At 64.3% G+C, this 23,183-nt stretch overlaps 3 protein-coding genes across 3 annotated transcripts; 1 reads left to right on the top strand and 2 right to left on the bottom strand.

Annotated features, from left to right (window-relative positions):
* Nucleotides 1-856: 856 nt before the first annotated feature.
* On the bottom strand, nt 857-6,071 carry CHLRE_09g397250v5 (uncharacterized protein). Its single transcript, XM_001694566.2, has 9 exons — nt 5,622-6,071; nt 4,747-4,888; nt 4,482-4,592; nt 4,049-4,282; nt 3,637-3,762; nt 3,275-3,397; nt 2,998-3,102; nt 2,722-2,847; nt 857-2,506 (listed from the first exon to the last, which is right to left on the bottom strand). Exons 1-9 carry the CDS (start codon nt 5,771-5,773, stop codon nt 2,381-2,383), a joined length of 1,245 nt encoding a protein of 414 aa, XP_001694618.2. The 5' UTR covers nt 5,774-6,071; the 3' UTR covers nt 857-2,380.
* A 625-nt stretch (nt 6,072-6,696) lies between these two features.
* CHLRE_09g397300v5 (uncharacterized protein) lies at nt 6,697-12,851 on the bottom strand. Its single transcript, XM_043065841.1, has 13 exons — nt 12,637-12,851; nt 12,323-12,517; nt 12,036-12,186; nt 11,625-11,902; nt 11,252-11,368; nt 10,635-10,995; nt 9,939-10,504; nt 9,334-9,726; nt 8,993-9,102; nt 8,724-8,849; nt 8,293-8,404; nt 7,686-8,020; nt 6,697-7,402 (listed from the first exon to the last, which is right to left on the bottom strand). Exons 1-13 carry the CDS (start codon nt 12,703-12,705, stop codon nt 7,237-7,239), a joined length of 2,979 nt encoding a protein of 992 aa, XP_042920877.1. The 5' UTR covers nt 12,706-12,851; the 3' UTR covers nt 6,697-7,236.
* Nucleotides 12,852-13,351: 500 nt separating this feature from the next.
* Nucleotides 13,352-23,177, top strand: CHLRE_09g397350v5 (uncharacterized protein). Its single transcript, XM_043065843.1, has 17 exons — nt 13,352-14,184; nt 14,300-14,455; nt 14,753-14,881; nt 15,148-15,227; nt 15,408-15,519; nt 15,769-15,873; nt 16,014-16,122; nt 16,379-16,889; nt 17,082-17,234; nt 17,568-17,664; nt 18,028-18,147; nt 18,322-18,393; nt 18,727-18,879; nt 19,091-19,177; nt 19,370-19,492; nt 19,614-19,733; nt 19,881-23,177. The coding sequence occupies exons 1-17, from the start codon at nt 13,486-13,488 to the stop codon at nt 22,536-22,538; spliced, it is 5,484 nt and encodes a 1,827-aa protein (XP_042920876.1). The 5' UTR covers nt 13,352-13,485; the 3' UTR covers nt 22,539-23,177.
* The last annotated feature ends 6 nt before the right edge of the window (nt 23,178-23,183 follow it).

The following is a 23,183-nucleotide window of genomic DNA, read 5'->3' as shown; positions in this document are numbered from 1 at the left end:
ACCACAGGTAACAGAGACATCGACAGGCTCGTACAGCGCAGACGGACACACGTCATGCCACAGTTACCAAGCTCAATGCCCGATTTAGAGTTTTAGACGGGGTTCGTGCAGGCAAGGATGCACTGCAGGCGATGCGCGCTGCACGCGCCGCCTACCGTGCACCCTGGTGCACCCTGCATCAAGTGCAAATGCGGCCTAAGGGTCCATCCTCCATCAGCCACGCGTCCAACCATACAGCCGCTTGCTAGCGTCCAAGCCTCAACGACGTTGTGCTCTTGCCTTCTCTAATATCCATGTTTACTTCATCTTCGTTGACGTGACAGGAGCTGCTGCAGGCGGACGCGCAGGTAGGGCACACGCCGGTGCGGCCGCCCACGAGGATGGGGAACGCCACCGCACAGTCCTGTGCACATAAGCAGCACGTGCCAGCGAGGCGGGTGGCGCGGCCAGGCGCGGCGTTGCACGTGCTTGTGGGTGTAATGGAAATGGGGTGGAAGTTGAGCGGTGGCGGCAGGTGGAATGGAACAGGGCATTGGGCCGGTTGCCCGGTTGGCGTAATCCCGTAGGGTGTAGCGTATTCCCAGACCCCAACATTCAACAGTCAATTTGCGGCGTCAAGGCATGAGCGCGCGGCTAGTAGAACGGCAGAGTTACTGTACCGAGGCGTCGCTGGCTTGCTGGCAGGCTGGTAGTCTGTTGGCGCGCATTCCTCACGCTCTGGGCGCCCGGCCAGGCGATAGCACCAGACATACCACAACGCCACACTTGTGCAGCAGAGTCGCAGCGCACAACAGCCAGGAGACGGACAGGGCCACAGGGGCGCGGTGTAGGGGCGGGGGCCCGGTCTTCTAACTATGACCACCCAGTGACGCGTTACAAGTTCAGGTGACAGGCCCACACAAAGCACCTGGAAGGTCCAGGGCCCCCTGCCAATACCCTCGGAGTCGCCAAGGAGCACCTAAACTGTCGCACTCCTACATGAGGACTTGAGGCAAGCACCTCATTCCTCGATGGCCACCATCACCTCTCAGGCCTCAATAAAACTGATACAACGCAGCCAACGAAATGCATCACAGGCACCGGGACCACGGGGGGCACTGGCCCCATTCCACTCATTCCAGCATTCTTCATGCAGCGTGCCCAACTTCTTCACACCATCCGCCGCCCACTGGCGCTTGCGCCACACCAGTAGCAGCACTCGTTTACCTCACGAGCCATCGCACTCACGTGCGTGGCGCGTTGGGCCGAGCAGCTGCAGGCACGCAGCGATACCAAAACTGCGGGCGACGCACACAGGACTCTGCACAGATCTTCCACACAAACTGCAATTCCAATCTTCAACACACATCATCTGGGGACTCCAAGGATCATCAGGGTCGCACAACAGACGAACACCCTCCGCTATCTCTGTTTCCTTTTATGCTATCGTCCCGTGCTCTTAGATCCTTCTCGCCTTATCCCCTCACCTTCACAGCCGCCTCTGGGGTGCAGACCGGTACGGGCTGCAGTCCCTGGCGCGCGGCTTGCGATGGTCTGGACCCCAGTAGTCTCATGTCTCTCGCTCCTGCTAGTCTATCCCTCTACAGCTTCTAGGCTCACACGACCAACCAACACACAAACGTGCACGTTCACACTACGCACGACATCAGCCTCACCACGCCACGCCGCGCTGCAATCCCCAGCCTGTGGGGGCAAACACATGGCCGTCCCAACCAGGGCCGGACATCCGCTTGCCATTTCTTTATAAGGCCCGCCAGCCTACTCCCGCAATGCGCTGCAACCACGTACCACGCACACGCTAGCACAGCATGACAAAATATTTAGGAAAAACCACGACCAACTTGATACTTGCACATATCAAAGAGTCTCAGTCTGCTGGTCTGCAAGACCGTTGCCTTGGCCGGTCACGGCACAGCGCTTGCCAGGCCATCCTGGCTCTCTGAGGACTGTCAGGGCGCCAGAACCCGGCCATTGGGTCACGGTCAACGCTGTGGGTCATTCTAATGCGTGCTGTCTGCCTCTCTCACAACCCGTGCACTCTCCCGACGTGTTGTGGATGGGGCTGCACGTGTCCGGAGTTGATGGATGTATCCGTAATCGCCACACCACTGCCTGCCGTTGGAACCAAGGAACAACAAGTATATGAAGTTCACCGCCAACTCTCCTGCTGTGCGCCGGGTCAGCTAAACACTGCAGACGCAGTGGTGTCCGCTCCTCTCTACGCGCTGCTGCGCCGCTAGCTGCTGGCAGTGCCAGCCGACCGATCAACAAGCTGCCGACAGCGCGCAGCGCCGCCAACCTGGACGCAGGTCAGCAGGTGCCTAGCCCACGAAACGCGACGAGCGCGAACCGCAGTGGGCCATGGTGGCGGCCAGGCCGCTTATGCAGCCGCCTCGGCGGGCTTCTTGAAGGCCAGCTTGGCCTTCTGGCGCTCCGTGGGCAGCTTCACGTTGGTGGCCAGGCCCACCTTCTGGAGAGCCAGGATGATGTACCAGGTCATGTCCACCTATTCGGGGGAGGCAGCGTGGATGACATGTTAGGAAAAGGACGGGCGACGGAAATAAACCCGACCTGACCGAATTGCTTCTGCAGGTACATAACAGCCGTTGCGCATGGGTTGGCAGCGACCTAGCACCCCCTGCTCGCTTGCTAACATCCTCGCCAGCGTCCCTCCAAACCGCGCACCAGCGTCCCATAGCGTGTACGTCACCTAGCGCTCACCTGCCACCACTCGAAGCCGTGGCGCGCAGAGAACTCGAAGGCGTGGTGGTTGTTGTGCCAGCCCTCGCCAAAGGCCAGGATGCCCACCCACCAGTTGTTCTTCGACAGGTCGCCGGTGTTGTAGTCCTGTAACATTTTAAAACGCAGGGCAAGGTCATTAATGCAGGATGACTAGAAACCGGCAACACGGTGGCCACGCGGAGGCGTTGCAAGGCTGAGCAAAGTTTACACCAACGACTTCCATGAGACACGTCCGCGGCGCCAGTTGCGGCTCACCTGGTAGCCCCAGCAGTGCGAGGCCGAGTTCACGAACCACGTGATGTGCCACACCCAGCACATGCGCAGCGCGCCACCCCAGACGACGGCGGGGAAGCCACCGACCTGCGACACGCCATGCAGATGAGGCCACGATGGTATCAGTCCTGACACATCGCATCGCTGACACATCGCTGTGCGCTAACTACCCTACATCCATCCAGCAGCGAATCCCATTGTGTTGATACTTTCCACAGCTTTTCCGAAGTCCTACTCCATGGCCCAACTCGTTACTCACCAGGAACAGCACGGCCAGCTGAGCAGCCACATGGAAGGGGTAGGTGTCGCGCAGCCAGCGGTAGTACCACTGGCTCTCCAGGTCGTCCGCGTTGGAGCGGTTCGACACCCGCTCCATGGTGGCCTGCGACACACACACACACATATACACACATACACACACACGAGGTCATCGCGGCGTTGAAGGACCGGAGACTGCGTGCACATCTTACATACACTGACATCACGCTGCGTGTCCTTGACTTTGCCCACATATTGGCCGCGAGGCGCGCTTGCGTGTCGGCCGCATTTCACCCGGACGCCACCATGCCTGTCCAAGCGACGCCGCCCATCCTCAAGCCGGGCTCGCGCAATGGCACTCACATTGTTGTCCAGCAGCCAGCCCATGTGGCACCACCAGAAGCCCTCGTAGGGTGAGTGGGGGTCCAGCGGGGTGTCGGTGTGCAGGTGGTGGTAGCGGTGGCTGCTGCTCCACTCCAGGGGGTCGCCCTGCAGGTGGCACGACAAGACAGCGGTTCACGACACGATAGTGGTTGGGCATGACAAGTTGCTCACACCCTTTCATTCCATCCCATGTTCGCGTCGGCCGTCTCCGCCCCTTTCCAGCCTCCAACCTCGCCACCCCCCTTCGCGCGCCGTGGTAAGCGAAACCTCTGCCGTCCCTCTCCAGTCTCCACACCCAAAGCTGCGCGCCCGCACACTCGTGCCAAACCTCGCCCGCACCAAGCTCCGCCCCGTACCGGACGCCAGTACGCATGTACTGCGGCTCCCTCACCTGCACGGCCAGCACGCCGCAGTACGCCAGGATGTACTCCAGCCACTTGGGCACGGTGAAGGACTTGTGGCTGAGCATGCGGTGGTAGGAGAGCGTGATGCCTAGGCAGCCGGTCACGAAGTAGGAGGCCAGGAAGAGCGCCACCATCTGAGGCGAGTAGGTGAAGGGCGCGCAGCAGGCCAGCAGGTGCATGCCGCCGATGAAGGCCAGGAACGCCTTGTCCGTGGAGTTCCACTGCGTGACGGGAGGGAAGCGAACAGGAGGGAGAGGAGCGACGGCGGTCAGGCGCGGGCCAGGAGGCGAGTACACAGATGGGAGCTGAGTATGGCAAAAGGTTGCGGTTGCTTGCGGAGGCCGTATCGAAGCGCACGAAATGCATGCCTGATTTATTCAAGCCAGCGCTCGGCATACACCACAGCGCGAGTCCACTTACGTCGCGGTTGAGGAACGAGGGCCGCTTGCCCTTTGTGGCCACATCCGACAAGAACACGCGGCCGACACCAGGCTCCTCCATCTGAGCGGTCTTGCTTGGCTTGGGCACAACCTGCAGAGCATGCAGGGTACATGTGATCCTGACCTTGTCCGGCGTTTTGACGTGTAGTCGCGGCAGCGACGTCATCCTGCCGTTGGCGTTCCCCAGACGCTGGGCCCTAGAGCCAGTGCCCATAAGCTACGCCCACAGACACCTTCGCACCTACCTTTTTGGGGTTGATGGGCTTGTTCTTGTACAGCTCATCATATTGCTGGCTGTAGGACATCTGGGCCCAGCGAACCGCGTCATTGGCAGCCGCGGCGGCCGCGTCGCCCAACGTCGTGGTAGGCGCCACCACCTCCGCCACGCTGCGACAACGAGAGGGGTTGAAGTCATCAGTATGGACAGTTGATGGCAGTAGCACAGGATGGATAGGAGGAGGGCGGTGCTGTGCGACGTGACGCATGCGTGCGTGGCGTTATCCACAGGAGCAAGGGTGCTTCGGGCGCAAACGCACGCAACAGCTGAACCCCCACATGTAACGCACGCCATGTTCACCGATACCTCCTTCCGAAACCGACGGCCGGTACCCTCCCTAGGCCTGACCGTCCCTCCCGAACTGCGCCGGTACAGCAGGCGGTGTGTCCGTGCGGTTGTCTTTGTTGGGCGTTACAACGCAGCGCCCCGCCGTCACACGTTCCCGCTCCTAATCGGATTCAGTTCAAATACACACGCAAGCCAGAGGGCTTGATGGCGCGAGCCGCGCGCTGAACGCGAATCATGTCACCATCAGTCCGGGCCTGTACCGCGCAGCAGTCCTACACGCCGCTCGCGGCATATTTGTCTGAATGGCAACACTGCCACACAATTGAGGGCATAGAACGCGACGAACAGCCCAACAAACGGCCTAAGAGGTCGCCACGCCAAGCGCGCGCGAGCGAAGCGACTGCGCTCAGTTCCAGCGAAGGGCCTCGCGCGCCTCCAATCGCCCAGTTGGCCTAGTTACATTTCCCATCATTCCGAGCGACACAAACTAAAGGTTGCGCTCGCGCCACGTCGGCGGATGTATCCCCACCGACCACTTATATAACGCCAACTTACCGAGTGGAAACGTCGCGGTCGTTTCCAGCGCACGTGATGACCGCTCGCCGTTGCTGAACCACGCCCAGTGGGCGGACGACGGGGCGAACCACAGTCTGTTGGCTCTGGCCTAGCCGCAGGCCAGTCCGAGCAGGCAGCTGCAGAGACGCCATTGTTGCAAGCTTCACTCGTGTAGATTACAGCGCCAAGCCAGGCTGCGCTCTAGCTTGTCCGAAGCTCGTTGATGGCTGCCTGGGAACTGAGCACAGCACCAGAGAAAGCCAAAGATATGTTGCAAGGTTAACCCTGTTGTTGGTTGGAAGACTGTGCACCGTGGGCCTTCTATACAAGCTTCTGGTGGCCAGCGACTGCGTGTGTTGCAGCAAGCTAAAGTCTATGACAGGCCCCTGCAGACTGGAATGTCCGGCGCGATTTGGAAATCACACCGTGATTACTAGAGCGGCACACTTGTACCGGCTGGAAGCGCAGTTTGCAGCCAGGCGCCGGGGGTCCATTCTCGGCAATGGGCCCGTACCAAGATCCCATTGGCCTGGCAAGGCATCCACTCTCCTTCTATTCATACTATCTGTGTAGAGCGTTGCTTGATTAAACAGACAAGGCATTTGCGGCCGACAAAGGCGTTTGTCCAAGCACTGGCGCCAGGCATGCGTCGCAGTCGTAGGGAGTGCAACTGGCCCGCATGTTTGCCAATTACTATCAAGTGACAACATTCCTATCAATCGAAAAGATCTAGGTGAAACGGGTCGGGTGAAACCCTCGCTGCCTAGTGACCCGCTGGGCCACCTCCGTGCGTTGGGTCGGTCTTGGACCGTGCGAAAGCTCTGAGAAACCTCCCAGCTCCACAGCGCGATGGCTCGCCCTTTGTGGGGATTCCGCTTTGGCATTGGCTTGGCTGGGTCGTCGGCCGGGGGGTGCGGACCGCTCATCCGGCTGGGCGGGCGACCCAGCGCGCTGAGCCCGCAGCCCGCTTCACTGAGCCGACGCCCTCAGCAGCTGAGCCTCCCACCGGAGCTCGCTGAGAACAGCCGAAACAGCCCGTGTCATTACTCTACTCTGCCCGGTCGCCTGGCGCAAATAATAGGTTCTGCATATACAGTGCGCCACTGGGTTACCAAGAGTTCAGGCTGTTGCACCACCGTAGCCCTCCAATGACTCGCACCCTACGTCCCTACCAATGACTCGGACACTCGGACCCAGCTGCGGCTCTGACACCATGCGTCAATGTGCGCAACAAGGCATGTTTCAGCCGCTGAGCGCAACTTGCCATTTACTGCAGCATGGCTTCGACAGAAGGACGGTAACCACATATTCCGTACTCAAGCCTGCCACCGCCTCCAGCTTGCCCATGCTTTGACCCGAGTATGGTCACGAGCAATGGGCAATGGGCCATAGCCCAGAGGCCCAGGTCTGGCCACCTGTGCCCAGTGACCTACCGGCACCTTCAAGGTCACCGACGAGGCGACAACCGGGTATCCAGGATGCCGCTACCAGGTCATTCTTGAACTGCGCTCAGGCGCTCAGCGCAAACAGCAAGCCAGCTCGACTCTCAGACTTCCAACACCACTACGCGCATCCGCTGCAGCCTGGGGCTTCCCCACCACTGCGGTCTGTGAGTTCACGGCACGGGTGACACGCGGCCCAGCCCGAGCATGAGGCGAAGCGGGTGGTCGCGGGGCAGGCGCAGCACACTGCTCGCCACCGCCATGCACACGCGGCTGTTGCCGCGCAGCCAGGAAGCCTCCTGCTGCAACCGCCACAGCGCGGAGCGGGTTGTGAACCACCTGAGCGGACATGTGCGCGTGGGGGCCAAGCCGGGGTCGAGGACAGGAGCGACAGGGCAGGGAGGGCAGGAACAAGCAAACCCAACACAGCACCGGGCAGCGGCCAGACGATGGGATAACCATAGTCCAGTGTTCTGTCCGCTGCGCTCAGCATACTGCTGCCCCAAAGCAGCTCCCCTGGCTTTTCCTGAAAGGACATTCCGTGTCCTACTCATTCACCTCTTACACCAACCAGGACCAGCACGTGCGCCCTGCATCGTCTCCCTCGCTTCGCTCCACTCACTCTCGGCGCAGCCCCTCCAGGTGCACGGGTATGTGAGGCGCCAGGTACAGCGACAGCAGCGACGCCGTCTCCACGTCCAGAGCCGCCTTGGCCTCCGCCACGTCAGCCGCCAGCAATGCCGCGTCCTCGTCCTCATCCACACCACCCGAGCCCGGCTGTAGCTGCTGCCCCGGCTGTAGCTGCTTTGCCGCCCCGGGCTGATGCGGGGGTGACGGTGGCAATGCTGCCTGCTTTGTGTGAGGTGCCGTGGAGGCTGCTAAGTCGGAGCTGCTACTGCTGCTGGCGAAGTGAAGGGCGTTGGCGAAAGTGCGAGCGCTCTTTTGCGCAGACGGTGACTGCACAGGAATGCAGGAGGGGCGAGTACTTAAGGACAAGCAGGCTATGCTCAGACGGCGTGTCGGGGCCTGTGCCGGTCGCATTGCGCGGCGCGGACTCCTGATGTACGTCACGCCGCTTCCAGCTTCCCCCGCAACCAGCTCCCAGTTTGCTTGGCAGCGCTCACGGCCCCCGTGTGTGTTGTGCAGGGTTTCGTGGCCAACCAGCCCCTTGAAAAACAGGCAAAATAGTTCGCCTTCAACGAGTACCGGTAAGCAACGCCAACACGCACCGTGGCTGCCTCGAGCGCCCCCGCCACGCCGTCCAGGATCTGCCGGGCCGCTGACACCATGGCCGCGGCGTCCTCGGGTGCGGGTGGCGGCTCGTCCACTAGGTACTCGGCCCTGAGGGGTGAGGGGCGGTGTTGGAGGCGGTGTTGGAGGCGGTGCAGGCAGCAGAATTGCTTGTAAAGCGGATTACCGTACGGAGTAACGGGAAGGTTCGCCGGCAAGGGGAATAATGTCAGCCGAGGCAGCAAACGCCCGTGCCCGTTCCCGCAATCCCTTGCGAAACGACCGTTCGCTCCTGCGCATTACGCATTTCCATCTCCTTTCGCCCTTCTACCCTCAGACCTCCGACAGCCCTGCCCCCAGCCCCTGTTGCATTGAGGTAGCTAGTTTGACTGAAAGTCTTTTCACATGCTCGTGGCATCCAACTGCTCACCGCTTGGCCACGTTGAGGCCGAAGGAGGCGGGCAGCACGGCCAGGTCGTCTGGGCCGTAGCTAAAGCGCACGCCGCCCTCCAGCATCACCAGCACGTCGCCCGTGCCGCCCTCGGGGCACTGGTAACTTTTGTGCAGCAGGCCAGTAGCAGGCAGGCGGTGGTGGTGGGGGAATTCCAGACATACCGAGTCAGGCGATGGCTGTGATAGATGGGAGAGACAATTGGTGGCCTGCGCTCAACGCCACCGCCTCCCCCACCCCACCCGCACCTGCGCACCACGGCGGTGGTACCCGTGCCCCGCCAGCACAGCCCGAAGGCGGCGCCCTGCTCCATGGCCGCCCGCACCAGCAGCCGGTAGCGCTTCTCAAACACACGCAGCTGCGTGGGGCCAGCGGGCAGTGGCAGCGGACACGCACGGGGTTAGAGCCGGTCACGCTGCAATCATGTACAGCGCCAGGTGCAGACACCGAGTGTCTGTGTCGCACGGCCTTCGTGGCAGCTGGTGTACCATCTGCACTAGCATTCGCCCCGTGCGGCCCTAGCTTCACAGCCAAGGGCGCCGGTATTCCACGCCGGTATTCCACGCCGGTACTCCACACCGGCACGTACCTGGATGGTTTGCCCCGGGAAAAGGATGACTCCCTCCAGCGGGAACAGTGGCAGCCCCACCAGGCCCTCGCTCAGAGCCGACAGAGCCTTGGCCGACGGCACCTCCTCCTGCTCCCCCTCCTCCACCGCCGCGTCCTGCGGCATGGGCTCGCTGGCACCGGCGACGTCTGGCTTGGTGGCCGCACCCTTTGCGGCTGCTGTGCGATCCCCAGACGCCCCAGGGGTCCCAGCAGCCCCAGCGGCCGCGGGCGGCGCCAGGTGGGGGTCCACCTCGTGGTGCGGCGGCGCGGGGTCCGCGGGCCACCAGTAGTAGGGGTTGTCGGGGGCGGCGGGCAGCGGGCTGTAGGGCTCCAGACCCGTGGCAGGCGGCGACACGGCGCCCAGCGCTGCACCCTGTGGTGGGGGTGGGGTGCAGGGGTGGGGGGGGGGCGTTCGTGTGATTGATGCCATCGAACCCAATAAACATGTCTCTCTTGCCACCTTGAGCACACAAGTGGCCCGCGTGACAGCAGGGTTTCAAGGGTCCGAAGATGGCGCTCCATGATACCCCCGTGGTGACACGCACACGCACACGCACACGCACACGCACAGGTCCGGCGCCTCACCCGCAGCGCCACATGTTGCAAGTGGTCTGTGCCCAGCACCACCCGCGCCAGGCTGTCGCACACCGCCGCCGCGAGCCGCCCCGAGGCAGCAGTAGCAGCAGAAGCAGCTGCAGCGGCTGCAGCAGTAGCATTGTCAGAAGCACCCGCGACGGTTGCTGCGGTCTGAGACCGGGGGAAGAACGCCAGCAGTGCAGCGCCGTTGTTGTGCAGGTCGTCGCCGATCGCGACATACGGTGGCACTAGTGCCTGCAGGCGTGCTGCTACCTCCGCCGCAGCCGCCTCCTCGCCGTCTTCCGCATCGCCCGCCTCATCATCGTCGTCACTATCCAGGTCACTCTCGGCCGCCGCAGCAGCGGCGGCGTCAGCATCCCGCTTCTGTGATGCGGCCTTAGCCTCGGCTTGGGCTGCCGCAGTGGCGGGCGCCTTTCTCCGCCTGCCAGCACCACCGCTGCTGCTGTGATCACTCCGCCCGCTGGTGCTGGGGCTTCCGCCTTCCTCGCTACCTGCCGCGCCCAAGCCGCCGCCGGATTCGTCCCGGTTGAGCAGCATGCGCTGGAACGGCCCCTCTGTGTGCGGTTAACGGGCAGCGACCCGACCAACACATGCCGCCCGTTAACATGTCAACTCTAGCACGTCAACCCAAAGCAAGCTGATAAGCCGGGGGCCAAACCGCCAAACACTATCGGCCACACTTACCAAACTCCGCCGCTGGTATGCCCCGCCCGCTCCGCCGCCCGCCGCCGCTGGGCGCGCCACCGGCAGTCGAGATCCCGCGAGTCGCCGCCTCCGCCGCCTCCGCCGCCCACAGACCGCTGCTAGTCTCCGCCGCCGCTGATCCTGCGCCCTTCATGGTGCGGCCGAGCCCACTTGCACTATCGCTGCCTCCGCCTGCCGCAGATGCCATATCTCTCGGACCAGAGCCACCACCGCTGCCAGCTCCAGTAGTGCTGCTGCTGCCACCGCCTCTCCCTGGACCGCCCACCAGCAAAAGGCGGCGATCACGCGCAGACTGTTGTGCCGCCACGCCCGCGCCCACGCAAGAGCCGGGGAACAAATTCTGCAGGGTCGCGTGAAGATGGCCAAGCGTCAATGCCGCAAGCTGGGTACGGTGTGCACCCGTGCCTGAACGAAAGGCCTCACGGCATGCGGTACGGCCGAGAGTCAAGTTGCAAGCACGATATCGGTTTTCCTGATTCCAAGCTATGCTGCTTTGAAGCAAGTTTGCGCTGTTGAGCGTGTATGGCCCAACTGCCCGAGTGACACGCCAGACCGCCCCCAACCCAAACTCCCCACACACGCCCCCAGTGGCCCACCTCCAGCCTCGCCAGCAGTTCCGAGCCCAACCCGTCCGCCGCGGTGAGCATCAGGAAGGCCGGCGGCCGGGTACCGCGTAGCGCCTCGGCCAAGTGTGGCAGCCGCGGCAGCGAGGACTGTGGACAGGAGCCGGGTTGGGATACAGACGGGCTCACGGAGCGGCGGGGTAGAGGCAGGGTGGAGAGGCAGCAGAGGCAAAGGTGATCGGGGCCATGGGCAAACACCACCAGCCGCTGAGTGCAGGCAGCGCTGACTGAGCTCGGCATAAACCTGCAACCAAGGGTCCTGCAGGCTTGCCGCCCCTGCCGGTTCTGCCCCTGCCCCTGCCCAGGGTACTCTTGCCCAATGCCACATGACATCGCACGCACCCACCGTCTCGCAGTGCAGCACGTGCGCCTCGTGGTGGGGCGTGTGCGCCGCAGCAAGGGTAAGATGAAACGGCTCCACCGCGTTAGCCGCCGCCGTCACGGCAGACGCGGCGTCGGGCCACGAAACCGGCGACGACGAAGCAGCCGAAGGCGGCGTTTCAGCACTGTCGCCACCGCTGCTGCTACCGGATGTGGAGGTTGCATTGGTGCTGGTGCGGCCGGGCGGCGTGGTGAGACCCAAGCTGCGCCGCTCGTCAGGCAGCCGCAGGCGCGAACTGCAGCCTGCGCACAAGCGGGACCGCGGCAGGTCAGCAGGAGGCTGCGGGTGCTCGGGAGCCCCTGCAGTGCGCATCTGAACCTGCCCTAACAACGTCCAGGAACGTTACGCCGCTCATGTGCTGCCAAGGGCACCCACCAAGCAGCGCAGTCTCAGGCCCCAGCTGCTGCCGCAGCGCCGTCAGCGCCGCCGCCGCCGCAGGCCTGGGCAGCCGCAGCGACGTGAGCGCCACCACAGCGGAGGGTGGACTTTCCACACCTAGCGCACCCCGCAGGGCCAGCAGCGCCACCTGACCGAACCACAGATGGGTTACGCTCAGTCACGAGCAGCATAGCTTGGTGGGGACGCACAGGCGTAGCACTGACGTGCCCCTCCAGGCCCCCCTGCCATTGCCACACCCCGGCACTTGCATGGTTCTGCCCCACCTGCACAGCATCTTGGGCAGCCGCAGCCGTCGACTCGGCTGCGACGGACGCCTCTGTGGCTGTGCGCGCGCCAAACGTCACGGTCGCGGCGGCCACTACCTGGTTGCCCTCGCGCACGCGCACCACCCCCGCCACCTCCGGCGCCGCAGCGGCATCATCTCCTCTAGCACGACCGGATGCCGCCTCTGATTGGCCCTATGATATCCGAGCACGAGACGTAAGAACCCACGATGACAGGGTTGTGGTTGCTGTTCAGCCATGTTTTACGCATTATGCATCAAACAAGCATGCAAAACAGCACATAAGAATCCCACCTTCAGGCCTCGCAGGAGCGATGCTCGCCATAGCGGGCGCTGCCGAGAGCGCAGCGTCTGCCCGAGCATGATTGCGCACGTCGTAACAGCTGTTTAGGAACTTTAGCAGATAAGCATTAGTTCGAGTTTGATTTGATACAAACTATGGCAAGGCCAAGGGCGACGGTTCGCGCTTTCTTGTCGCCCGAGCAAGAAATGTGGCGCATCAGCTTAGGTTTAGGTTTTGCTGTAAGGTTTATGTTGTTCACCACCTTGGTCTGGGGATTGCAATGCGCCTCGCGTGTTGGCAGGCACTCCATCGGAAGTGCCAGCCGAAGAGCCCTGAGCCCATGTGCGGCCCAACGGCGAATGGCCTCAAGCGCGTGGGTAAGGTTAAGGGGTGCCGCGGGATAGAGTGCTTTCCCACGCGGGGGTGAAAGGGCCCCGGCCGAGAAGCCTGGGCGCGGGCTCAAGACACTTATTAGGTAACATGGGCGGGCAACCTCCCCTGGCGGGCAACGTCCTCTCTATGGGCGTTGCTACTCCGTCCACCACCTCTACGGCGACGTACTCCGCTCATGATCTGGATCAGATGCCGGCATGGGCCACGGGGTCCTCAGACTCCGGGTAGCACTCAGCGACGTGCGTGGCGTGGCATGGGGTTTGGTTCCAGATCGCATGCCGCCTGCCCGCGCAGACTTGGCTTTGAAGCGGGACATCGCGAAAAGGTCTTGAGATAACACCATTGTTACGCCAAGGATCTTGACGCCATGTGGCGCCGAGAAATACAATAGCTGTCGTGCATCTTGAACAAACACCTCGCAGACACGGCGAAACGTCGCGCGGTTATGTTATTTGGTCTCGAGCAAAATGCCCCAATACAGCATCCGCGGGCACGAGGTGCACTTCCCGCACCAGCCTTATGGCGTGCAGCTCAGCTTCATGGAGAAGATGCTGCGGACGCTCGACGAACAGGGCAACGCTCTCCTGGAGGCCCCCACCGGCTGCGGCAAGACGCTGTCGTTGTTGTGCGCCGCGCTGGCCTGGCAAGCGAAGCGCAAGCGCGAGCTGCAGGAGCGAGCAGCTGCCCGCCTTCGGCGCCAAGTCGAGGGCGGTGGCAGTGGTGACGGCCCCGGTCCCAGCACACACAGCGCGGCGCCAGAGGCAGCTGCAGGAGGATCAGGCGGCTCGCGAGGACGCGAGCGCAGGTCCCACCGGGACAAGGCTGGCGGCAAGGCGCCCGGCAAAGGCGCGCACGGTAATGCGGACGATAGCATGTCAGAGGACGATGATGACGCCACCGACTTTGAGCCCAATGCGGCCGGGGCCGAGGGCGCTGACATCAAGAAAGGCAGCAGGAAGCCGGGCGGCTCAGACCTGAAGCACCAGGATGCAGCAGCCGGCGCTCAGGAGGAGCAGGGCGCCGGGGCCGGGGCCGCCGAGGAAGACGAGGAGGGCGAGCCGCCCAAACTGCCGCGCATCTTCTTTGCAACGCGCACGCACAGCCAGATTGCACAGGTGGTGCGTGAGCTCAAGCGCACCGCCTACAAGCCCAGCATGGCCATCCTGGTGGGTGGCGGGAGCGGGGGGCGGCAGCGTGGCTGGTCACTGCGACGTACGGTATACAGAGAGTTAGGATGGTTGCCTGCCAACATGTATGTTACGCGCGACGCATGCAACACAGGCTGCCAAGCAGCACTACTGCATCAACAAGGCAGTGCTGCGCACCGGCCGCGTGGACGAGGAGTGCGAACGCCTGGCGCGCGAGGAGGCGTTCCCCTGCAGGTTCCGGAACAAGGGGGGCGGCAAGCAGCCCATGCGGGTGGCGGTGGCGGCGCAGGTGGGGCGGCATGGGGTCACAGATGGGCAGCTTCTCACGGGTGGCACACGTTTCCAGTGGAGCTTCTAGCGGGTCGATGAAGGGCGGAGCTCTGCGCGGCGTGCCTCCTTGCCCATATTCCTTGTCACATGTCCATAAGCAGTTCAACACGAAGTAAACGGCATTGCCTTAACCTACCTGCCCACGCCCGCCCTTTACGGTCCAGTCTTGTCGAGCACAGGCCAGGTCTGGCAACACCTGCACCTCCTCTGACTTTTCCCCATCCGTGCCCCCCCGCCCCTGCGCCCCTCGCTGTAGGTTCACGACATCGAGGAGCTGTCTTCCGCCTGCGCCAAGGCCAAGACCTGCCCCTACTTCACCGCTCGCGACCTGGCGCTCACGGCTGAGCTCGTGTTCTGCCCCTACTCCTACCTGCTGGACCCCGTGGTGCGTGCAGACGTGTGTGTGGTGTTGGGGGTTGGGGGAGGTTGCTTTCACCATTCCCACAAGGCAACATGAAGCAGGGTTAAGGGCGGTGGCTCTGGTGGGCTGGGGCAGCTGTTGCTGAAGCTTCGGGACCGTTTGACGGCTACTTACCCACACGGCACGAACTTATAGTCACTGGCACGAACTTCTAGGCACCTACTCGTTGCACCGCCGGGCACCGTAACGCCCCCTCCACCTCGCGCGCGCCGCTGCCTCTACCGCACCAGGTCCGCGCCGCGCTGGGTCTGGATGTGGGCAGCTCGGTACTCATATTCGACGAGGCGCACAACATGGAGGACGTGTGCAGGTGGGAGGGCGGGAGGGCGGGAGGGAGCTGCCTTCGCTCCCTGATGTGTGTCGTGCACCTCCACCACGTTGCATGGGAGGCCGCGCTGTTCGTCGTACAGGCGCTGCACTCACTTGCAACCCAGACCCGCTTAGCCATGCGTGGTTTCCATCCCCGCGCCCGCACCCTCCAAACGCACAGGGAGGGCGGCTCCATGGATTTGGACCTGGACGCGCTGCGGGAGGTGGAGGCGGCGCTGAGACTGGCGGCGGCGCTCACGGGGCGGCCGGAGATCTACGAGCCGCTTGCAGAGGTGGGCCGCGTGTGCTCAGGGTGGTGGGGCACTGGGGCCCCCACCCCCCTTCTGCTGTAACATGGATGCTTCGCCGGGGCGTACCGACGCCATTCCATTGCAGTGCAGCTTTAGTACCCACCATACCGGGCCCAACACCCCCGGAGCTGGTCGACGTCGTCGGTAACGATTGCTGTTCCCCAAGATTGCCTACCATCTAACACTTGCTTAACTAATCATGAAAGTAACCCTCTCCCTCCTTCGCGCCAGGGCTGCAACCGGCTGGTGTTGTGGCTGGCGCGTTACGAGGAGCGGCCGGACGGCATGGCGGCGTCCGGCTTTGAGGAGCACGAGGCAGTGTGGCAGGGGCCCAGGGTGAGGCCCGAGAGGGATCCGAAAACGCGCTCGCACCGCGCTCGCACCGCACTGCGCCGTGCACTGTACGACTGGTTTGCGCCATGCCATGCCGTCTCCATGTCGCGTACAACGCCCATCTGCCCGCTGGCGTCCCGCAGGCCCTGACCGCACTGGACGAGATGGGCCTGTCCTCACACATGGTGGCGGAGCTGTGGCGGGCCTACGAGCAGGCCAAAGCCTTCGAGGAGAAGGCCACCTTCACCACCGGTGTGTATGTCAATAAGATGCAGTCGCGGACGCGCGAACTTTCTGATGCCGTGTGCACTTACACGTGTGCGTTGCGACAGGGGTGGATGGCATGGGCACTAGCTGGGCCATGCGCCGCGGCCACTCGTGACTACCTACACCTCTGCCCACCCTGCTCCATTCTAACATGGCCATCTCCTAACTAATCAAGCCTGGAATACACCACCTCGTCTTGCTCACATATGCACACACACCCTCCTCTCTCGACCACGCGCAGAGGGCGACGCCGCCAACGAGGCGGTGCCTGCCAACGTGCGGCGGCCCGGGGTCGGCGGCGGCGCGCTGGGCATCGTGGGCCGCCTGCTCACCGTGCTGCGGCTGCTGTACGCCCCCGCGCCGCCGCCGCCCCAGCCGCTGCAGCCCCGCCACGGCGCCCACATGCACCCGCACGCCTCAGGGCAACCCCACCACCACCACCACCAGCAGCAGCAGCAGCAGCAGCGGCAGCGCTATCCGGGTCAGCCCCATCCAGGCGCAGCCGCCGGCCCCTGCCCTGGCGGCGCCGGCGCCGCCGGCGGCGGAGCCGCGGGCGCGCTTGCCGCCGGCGGCGGTTTCATTCCCTCTGGCCCGTCGCCAACAGGCGGCGGGCCGGCGGGTCCCGGCGGCGGGGCTCCCCGCATGCCGCTGCCGCCGCCTCCCGGCCCTCTGCAGCGCGACAACAGCGGGGACTACCGAGTGGTGGTCAAGCGCTGGATCGCGCACGGCGCCAAGGACCGGCGCAAGGCCAGGTGGGCCGGGGGACAGAGCAAACCGGGGTGGGTAATCACACGCAAGACGATGGCGCCGGCGAGGCTTGGTAAAGGGGTTTGCAAGTAAGAGTGTTGAAAACAAACCCCCATGTATCCCCTCACTGTCCGCCGTACGACCGCACGCGGCCCTGACATGCGGCACAACGCGGTCGCCAACACGTGCCCGCACAGGTCCCGCCTGCGCGGCGCAGCCGGCGACGACGAGGCGGCGGCCGCTGCTGCGCCGGGCCCGGGCGCGGCTGTGTCGCTGTCGCTGTGGTGCTTCAACCCGGCCGTGGCGTTCAGACACCTGGCGGACAAGGCGCACAGCGTGGTGCTCACAAGGTAGTGCGGGTGTGTGTACCGTATGTGTATGTGTGTTTTAACAAACGAAACGAAAGCCCGACGTGTGTGTGTGGTTGTGTCAATACCAGCCCAAGGGAGGGAAGGGTTGTTTCACCATTCCGAATGAACAAATGCGGCGCTTACAGGCAGCGATCGAAAGAGGGGTGGGGGAGCTGCATGGTGTGCACACGCACGCACTCGTTGGCCGTGCCGATACTCAAGTCGTTTTTTTCCCGCCGTTCATGTAGCTCGCATCTGCATTGTCGTCCCTTCCTTATTCAACACCTTCTCCCAATCAGTCATGCCGGTGGCCCCCGCCCCCTCATTGCACAGCGGCACGCTGGCCCCGCTGGACTCGTTCGCCAGCGAGCTGGGCACTGAGTTCCATGTGCGACTGGAGGCGCCGCACGTGGTGGACATGGGCCGGCAGGTGCGCGCGTGGCGGGAAGTGTCTGTGTGTGTGTGTGTGTGTGTGTGTGTGTGTGTGTGTGTGTGTGTGTGTGTGTGTGTGTGTGTGTGTGTGTGTGTGTGTGTGTGTGTGTGTGTGCGTGTGTGTGTGGAGATCGGGTGGGGGCTGTGGCTGTGCGTGGACGGGTGGATCTGCAGGTGGTGAGCCGTGTGATGCATGGAATCTTTCCAGGGGTTGCGGCCTTTCGTGTGCGCAGAGTACGGTTAAACTATTGAGGTAGCAGGCGCGGATGTGCGGTCAGCAAAGCACTGATGGTGCTGGAAACGCCCACTCTCTTTTGCACCCTTTTACGTGCCTCGCCACGGTGCCGCACCGCGCGCGTAGGTGTGGGCGGGCGTGGTGCCTCGCGGCCCGGGTGGCGGCGTGCTGAGCTCCACGTTCAAGGAGGCGGCCACGTTCCGGTTCCAGGACGAGGCGGGCGAGGCGGTGCTGAGGTACTGCCAGGTGCGGCGGAGGCCGGCGGCGGACTGGTGGGGGTAAGGGTGGGAGCGTGGTGTTGTGGGCCGGTGGTAAACGTGGCAGCCCCGTCCGGGCCTGCGCTTGGGCCCGGTCGTGGCTAAGGATGGTAGCCAGGCCTGCTGGTCCTCCCATGCTCACCCCATGCCCGCACACGCACAGGTCATTCCCGACGGCGTGCTGATGTTCGTGCCCAGCTACGGCCTGCTGGACAAGCTGGTCACACGGTGGAAGGTGAGCGCGGTGCTGGTGAACAGGCCCCGTACATGCCGTGCTCTGGGACGAGCGCGAATGGGAAGCAAGTTACTCTCCATTCCTGCGGCGTGCACTCGCGGACCACACGCGCCGGCCCTGTTTCACACACACACACACACATACACACACACACACGCGCAATGTTTTCCTTGTGCTCTTTAACACACACACGCATCGCATACACTGTCTTTGCGCTATGTTTTTCTTGTGCTCTTTAACACACACACACATCCTCGCATATGCGCAGGGCCTGCCACTCACCCTACCTTACCTGCGCTCCTTCCCTCCCTGCCTGCCTGTGCCACTGCCCAGGCCACTGGGCTGTGGTCTCGGCTGGAGGGCTGCAAGACGCTGGTGACGGAGGGGCGCGAGGCGGGCAAGGGCTTCGAGGACGCCATGAGCCGCTACTACGCCGCAGTGCGCAGCGGCAGGGGCGGCCTGTTCATGGCCATTTGCCGCGGCAAGGTGGGAGCCGAGGAAGGGGGGATCACATGCCCGAGCCCAACGAATTAGGTCCCGGGGGGGGCTGGGTACAGCAATGCTGCGGCGAGCACACGGCCACAAAGGGTCTGACGAACGAGAGTCAAACAGTGCGTGTGTGTTTGCAAGGACAGAGGCAAAGGTAAACGTATAGATATGACCTCTCATACGAAGATATGCAATGCCTCCCGTCCAGGCGTCGGAGGGCATCGACTTTGCGGACCAGCACGCGCGCGGCGTCATCCTGCTGGGCATACCCTTCCCCGCCGTCAAGGACACCAAGGTGCGGCACCGCCCCGCCCGATGCCGCCGCTTGCTCAGGCGCTTTCTACCCCTATAGCCCCTCAGCGGCACTCCGCATGCTCGCTGGATCCGCCCAGCTGCGTATCGCTATCCTCGGCCCCCCACCCCCCCAATTCTGTCGCCCCTTGCCTTAACTGCGCTCACCCCATCCCGCCTCGCCCTCTGGCTCCAGGTGCGGCTGAAGAAGGAGTACAACGACGCAGGCTCAGGTCCCACCAGCGGCCGCCCGCCCTCGCAGCGGCTGCTAAGCGGCGACGCCTGGTACTCGCAACAGGCCTTCCGCGCGCTCAACCAGGTGGGGACTGGCGGCACAGCCGCCGACTGCTGCGCCATCGGGTTTTTTTTGGGTTTAGTTTGGGCTGGTATTTACAACCCACCCCAACCCCCCTCTTGCCTCCTCGCGCCCCTTGCTCCAGGCCGTGGGCCGCTGCATCCGGCACAAGTACGACTGGGGCGCCATCATCCTGCTGGACGAGAGGTTCAGGGGCCCAGGCCGGCAGCAGCAGCTGTCGCGCTGGGTGCGCGCGGCAGTCAAGGTGCGACAGGAGCGGCCCGCCACGGACACGACGCGGAACACTGTTCAACCACTTGCCACTCGTACTATGCTGCAAATGTAAGGACGGCTTAGCAATCCGGTATTTAATGCCCACATCTCTGACCTGCGATGCAATATCCCGTGCCAGGTCCACGAGTCTTTTGACGCCAGCGTTGCCGACCTGTCCGCATTCTACCGCTCCCTGACCGCCGACCCGCCGCGGCCGCCGCCGCCGCCGCCAGTCGAGGACGCGCCAGCCAGCGACGCCAAGGGCGTGGCGGCGTCCTCAGCTGCTGCCGGCAAGGCCGGTGCAGCGGGCAGCGGCAAGGCTGGGGTCAAGGGCGGAAAGGGCGGCAAGCCGGGTATCGAGCTGCGGTATGAGGAGGACGTGATTACTCCGGGTGGGCCGCGTGGCGGTGGTACCGGCAAGGGCAGCGGCGCAGCTGTGGCGCCGGGCTGTCGCCCCTTTGAGCAGTTCCGCATGGCGGCTGGCGGCGGCGTGGCGGCAGGTGGGCAGGTCGGCGCTGAGGCTGCGCCTGGTGGCGGAGCAGGCGCCGCGACGGCCGGCGGCGGCGGCACGTCACGCCCCATTACGTCGTACTTTGGTCAGGTTGCGCCGGCGCCTGCTGCAGGCCAAACGGTGGTGGCGGCGGCGGGGGCAGTGGATGGGCCGGCGCTCGGCGTTCCGGCGAGCTGTGGCGGTAGCGGCGCCGACGCGTCGTGCAGTGAAGCATCAGGGCCAGCTGGGGGCACACCAGCCAACCTGTGGGGCCGACACAGCGGCCACACACCTCCACTGCCCCAGCAAAAGCCATGGCAACAGCAGCGACAGCAGCAATCGTGGCAGGCAGCCCCGCACCACGGCAGTGCTGGGCTGGTTGCCCAACAGCCAACGCAGCAGTACCACGCGCCGCCGCCGGGCCAACCTCAGCAGCTCCAGCCGCCGCAGCCGCAGCCGCACAGCTGGCAAGGGCAACTGCCCCCTCCGCAACAGGCACAGGCAGGGCCGGGGGCTGCCGCGGGGCCGCCGCCGCCACAGCATCAGGGCTGGCAGCGGCAGCCAACACAATGGCGGAGCCATCCGCCGCCGCCGCCGCAGCAGCAGCAGCAGCAGCCGTGGTCGGATGCGTCTGCTACGGCGCCTCCTCCAACCCACAGCTGGTTGCCGCACCAGCAGCGACACCAACCCCAGCAGCAACACCAGCATGCGCTACAACCGTTGCCACAGCAGCCGCAGCCGCACCAGCCGGCCACTTCTTCACGAGGCGGATGGAGTCAGGCGCCCGGCCTGCAGGCGCAGCCGCAAGGCCCGCAGGCGCAGCAGCCACAGCAGCCACAGCAGCCTCCAGTCTGCATGGGGCCTCCTGGGACGTGGCACGCGCCGTCCACCAGGGGTGGCATGATGCACGGCAGCTGGCAGCCTGCGCCGCAACAGCACCAACAGCACCAGCAGTGGCCACAGCAACAGCAGGCACCACAGCAGCCGCATCCATCTCCGCTGCAGCACCAAGCAGGAGCTGCAGCAGCCGTTGCCGGCCGGTCGCCCCTTCCTGGCGGCTTAGACTACGCGCGCGTCGTGTCACCGGCTCCGCCAAGCGCTGGACGCCGCAGCTTGGAGCCTCCGCCGGCATCGCCGCTGTGCGCTCAGGTACCGCCGCAGGTGTCGCCACTGCCCCACGGCAGCACGCCGCCTCCAGTACAGCACTGGCAGCCGCAGCTGCTGGGTCCTCAGAGGCAGCAGCAGGGTCAGCGGCAGCAGCAGATCGGATCCTGCCTGCCGCCGGCGCACGTGCAGCGGGCCGCGCAGCAGCTCGCGGCCACCACTTCACCTCCTCGCACCTTTGAGCCTGCCGGCCAGCAGAGCGGAAATGCGGCGGGCCCCATCCAGCATCCTGCCTCCGCCCGCCACGCAACACCTGCCGCATCCGGCGCTTGGCAGCAGCCGAATGCGTCACACCCCCACGCGTTGCATTACCAGTACCTGGACACGCACCAGCAGCAACCGCACCACCAGCATGCGGGGCCGCCGCCGCAACCGCAGGGTGGCTTGCGCGGGCCGGGCACTGGTGGACAGCCGCAAGGTCCCAGTGGCGGGCAGCCGCTACAGCAGCAGCCGCTACAGCAGCAACAGCAGCAGCAGCAGCAGCAGCCTAGTGGTGGTGGTGGCGGCTGGTCAGGGCAAGTGCGGGAGCACCATCCACCGCAGCACTGGCAGCAGGCCCCAGGCAGTAGCGGTGCGCCGGCGGCGGCTCAGCTGCACCCGCAGCATCAGTACCAGCACCAGCTGCCACCGCAGAGCTTGAGTGGCTGTGGGTGGAACGCGCCGCCGCCAGCGGGGCTGGCGGGCCCTGCGCAGCCGCTGCAGTGCAGGGACCCAAACGTCCCGCCGCAGCAGCCCTACGCTGGCAACACGTCAGGGCAACACGGCGGTGCATGGCGCGGCGGCGGACCCGCGAGCGCGCAACCAGTGCCAGGGCCCGCCAGTGTGTGGGTCGCCAAGCCGGGCGCCGGCGGCGGTTCGGACGCACCTGCAGTAGCCGGCAAGGCGGGCGGGGCTGTGACCACGGCGGCCGGTGTTGCAAAGACGCCAGTGGTGCCGCAGGGGCGGCCCGTGAAGCGCTACACATCCAACCGACTGCGAGAGGCGGCGGACAAGCGGTCGCGGCTACAGGAGCGCAGCGGCGGGGAAGCTTCTGCGCCGGTGGGGCCGCAGGGGCAGCGCAGGCCCAGCGCTGGGGTGCACGCAGGTGCGGGTGCACGTGCAGGAGACGCATGGGACGCCGACGACGATGACGACTTTGTGTGAGGCAGTGCATTTGTGCCTAAAGGCATTACACATGTTCTAGGCATGTGCCAAGCACAAGCTGTTGCGGGTGCCATCGCGGCATGTAACTGGGAAGGGGGGGTGCAGGAGAGAAGCATTTGCAGCAGGATGACTTGTGACGTGTGGTAGCACACGCCAGAAAATGGGACGTTATACATTGACAGACGGTCATGCGCAAACATGGAAGCGCACCCACTGCATCAGTGTGAGTTCACCCGGACTAGGCAGGTACAGTGGCTCTGCGCTAGGCATGTGCTGTGGCGTGCGGAGAGAGGACAATGAACACAGAACACCAGGGAATATCTTATGGACACTCCACCAAGGCTGTCAGAGTGGCACGGCTGGCAGCGTCCTCAGAGTTGCCAGTAAACGTGACGAATCGACTACGCTACGTAGTGCAGTATCCATCCCGCACAACATGTGACACGCTGCTGCCGTATCTATTGAGGGGTGCCGACTGACACCGCAAACAGCACACAGCGTAATGTTGGATGCCTCCGACCATACATTCGCACGCCCTGCCGCCGTCCTTACATTCCCTAGTGCGGCCCGTTTGCCCATGCACGCCTTCCTGGTGCCACACCTACAACGCAGAAAGCAGCGCTCGTATCTTACGAAGGCAGGGGC

The sequence above is a fragment of the Chlamydomonas reinhardtii genome, chromosome 9, assembly GCF_000002595.2.
Source record: "Chlamydomonas reinhardtii strain CC-503 cw92 mt+ chromosome 9, whole genome shotgun sequence".
NCBI lineage: Eukaryota > Viridiplantae > Chlorophyta > Chlorophyceae > Chlamydomonadales > Chlamydomonadaceae > Chlamydomonas > Chlamydomonas reinhardtii.
Note: the sequence above shows the minus strand (reverse complement) of the source record. Positions and strands in the feature narration are given on the sequence as shown.

Excerpts from the sequence above, each read along its gene's own strand:
- CHLRE_09g397250v5 (XM_001694566.2), bottom strand. The coding sequence starts at position 5,773 with ATGGCGTCTCTGCAGCTGCCTGCTCGGACTGGCCTGCGGCTAGGCCAG. Across the intron at positions 4,889-5,621 it reads GACCGCGACGTTTCCACTCG|CGTGGCGGAGGTGGTGGCGC; the intron begins GTAAGTTGGCGT and ends TCGTTGTCGCAG. Across the intron at positions 3,763-4,048 it reads GCGGCGTGCTGGCCGTGCAG|GGCGACCCCCTGGAGTGGAG; the intron begins GTGAGGGAGCCG and ends TGCCACCTGCAG.
- CHLRE_09g397350v5 (XM_043065843.1), top strand. The coding sequence starts at position 13,486 with ATGCCCCAATACAGCATCCGCGGGCACGAGGTGCACTTCCCGCACCAG. Across the intron at positions 14,185-14,299 it reads AGCCCAGCATGGCCATCCTG|GCTGCCAAGCAGCACTACTG; the intron begins GTGGGTGGCGGG and ends CATGCAACACAG. Across the intron at positions 19,734-19,880 it reads GGGTGCGCGCGGCAGTCAAG|GTCCACGAGTCTTTTGACGC; the intron begins GTGCGACAGGAG and ends ATCCCGTGCCAG.
- CHLRE_09g397300v5 (XM_043065841.1), bottom strand. The coding sequence starts at position 12,705 with ATGCTCGGGCAGACGCTGCGCTCTCGGCAGCGCCCGCTATGGCGAGCA. Across the intron at positions 10,505-10,634 it reads CATACCAGCGGCGGAGTTTG|AGGGGCCGTTCCAGCGCATG; the intron begins GTAAGTGTGGCC and ends AACCGCACACAG. Across the intron at positions 9,727-9,938 it reads TGCAACATGTGGCGCTGCGG|GGTGCAGCGCTGGGCGCCGT; the intron begins GTGAGGCGCCGG and ends CCCCCACCACAG.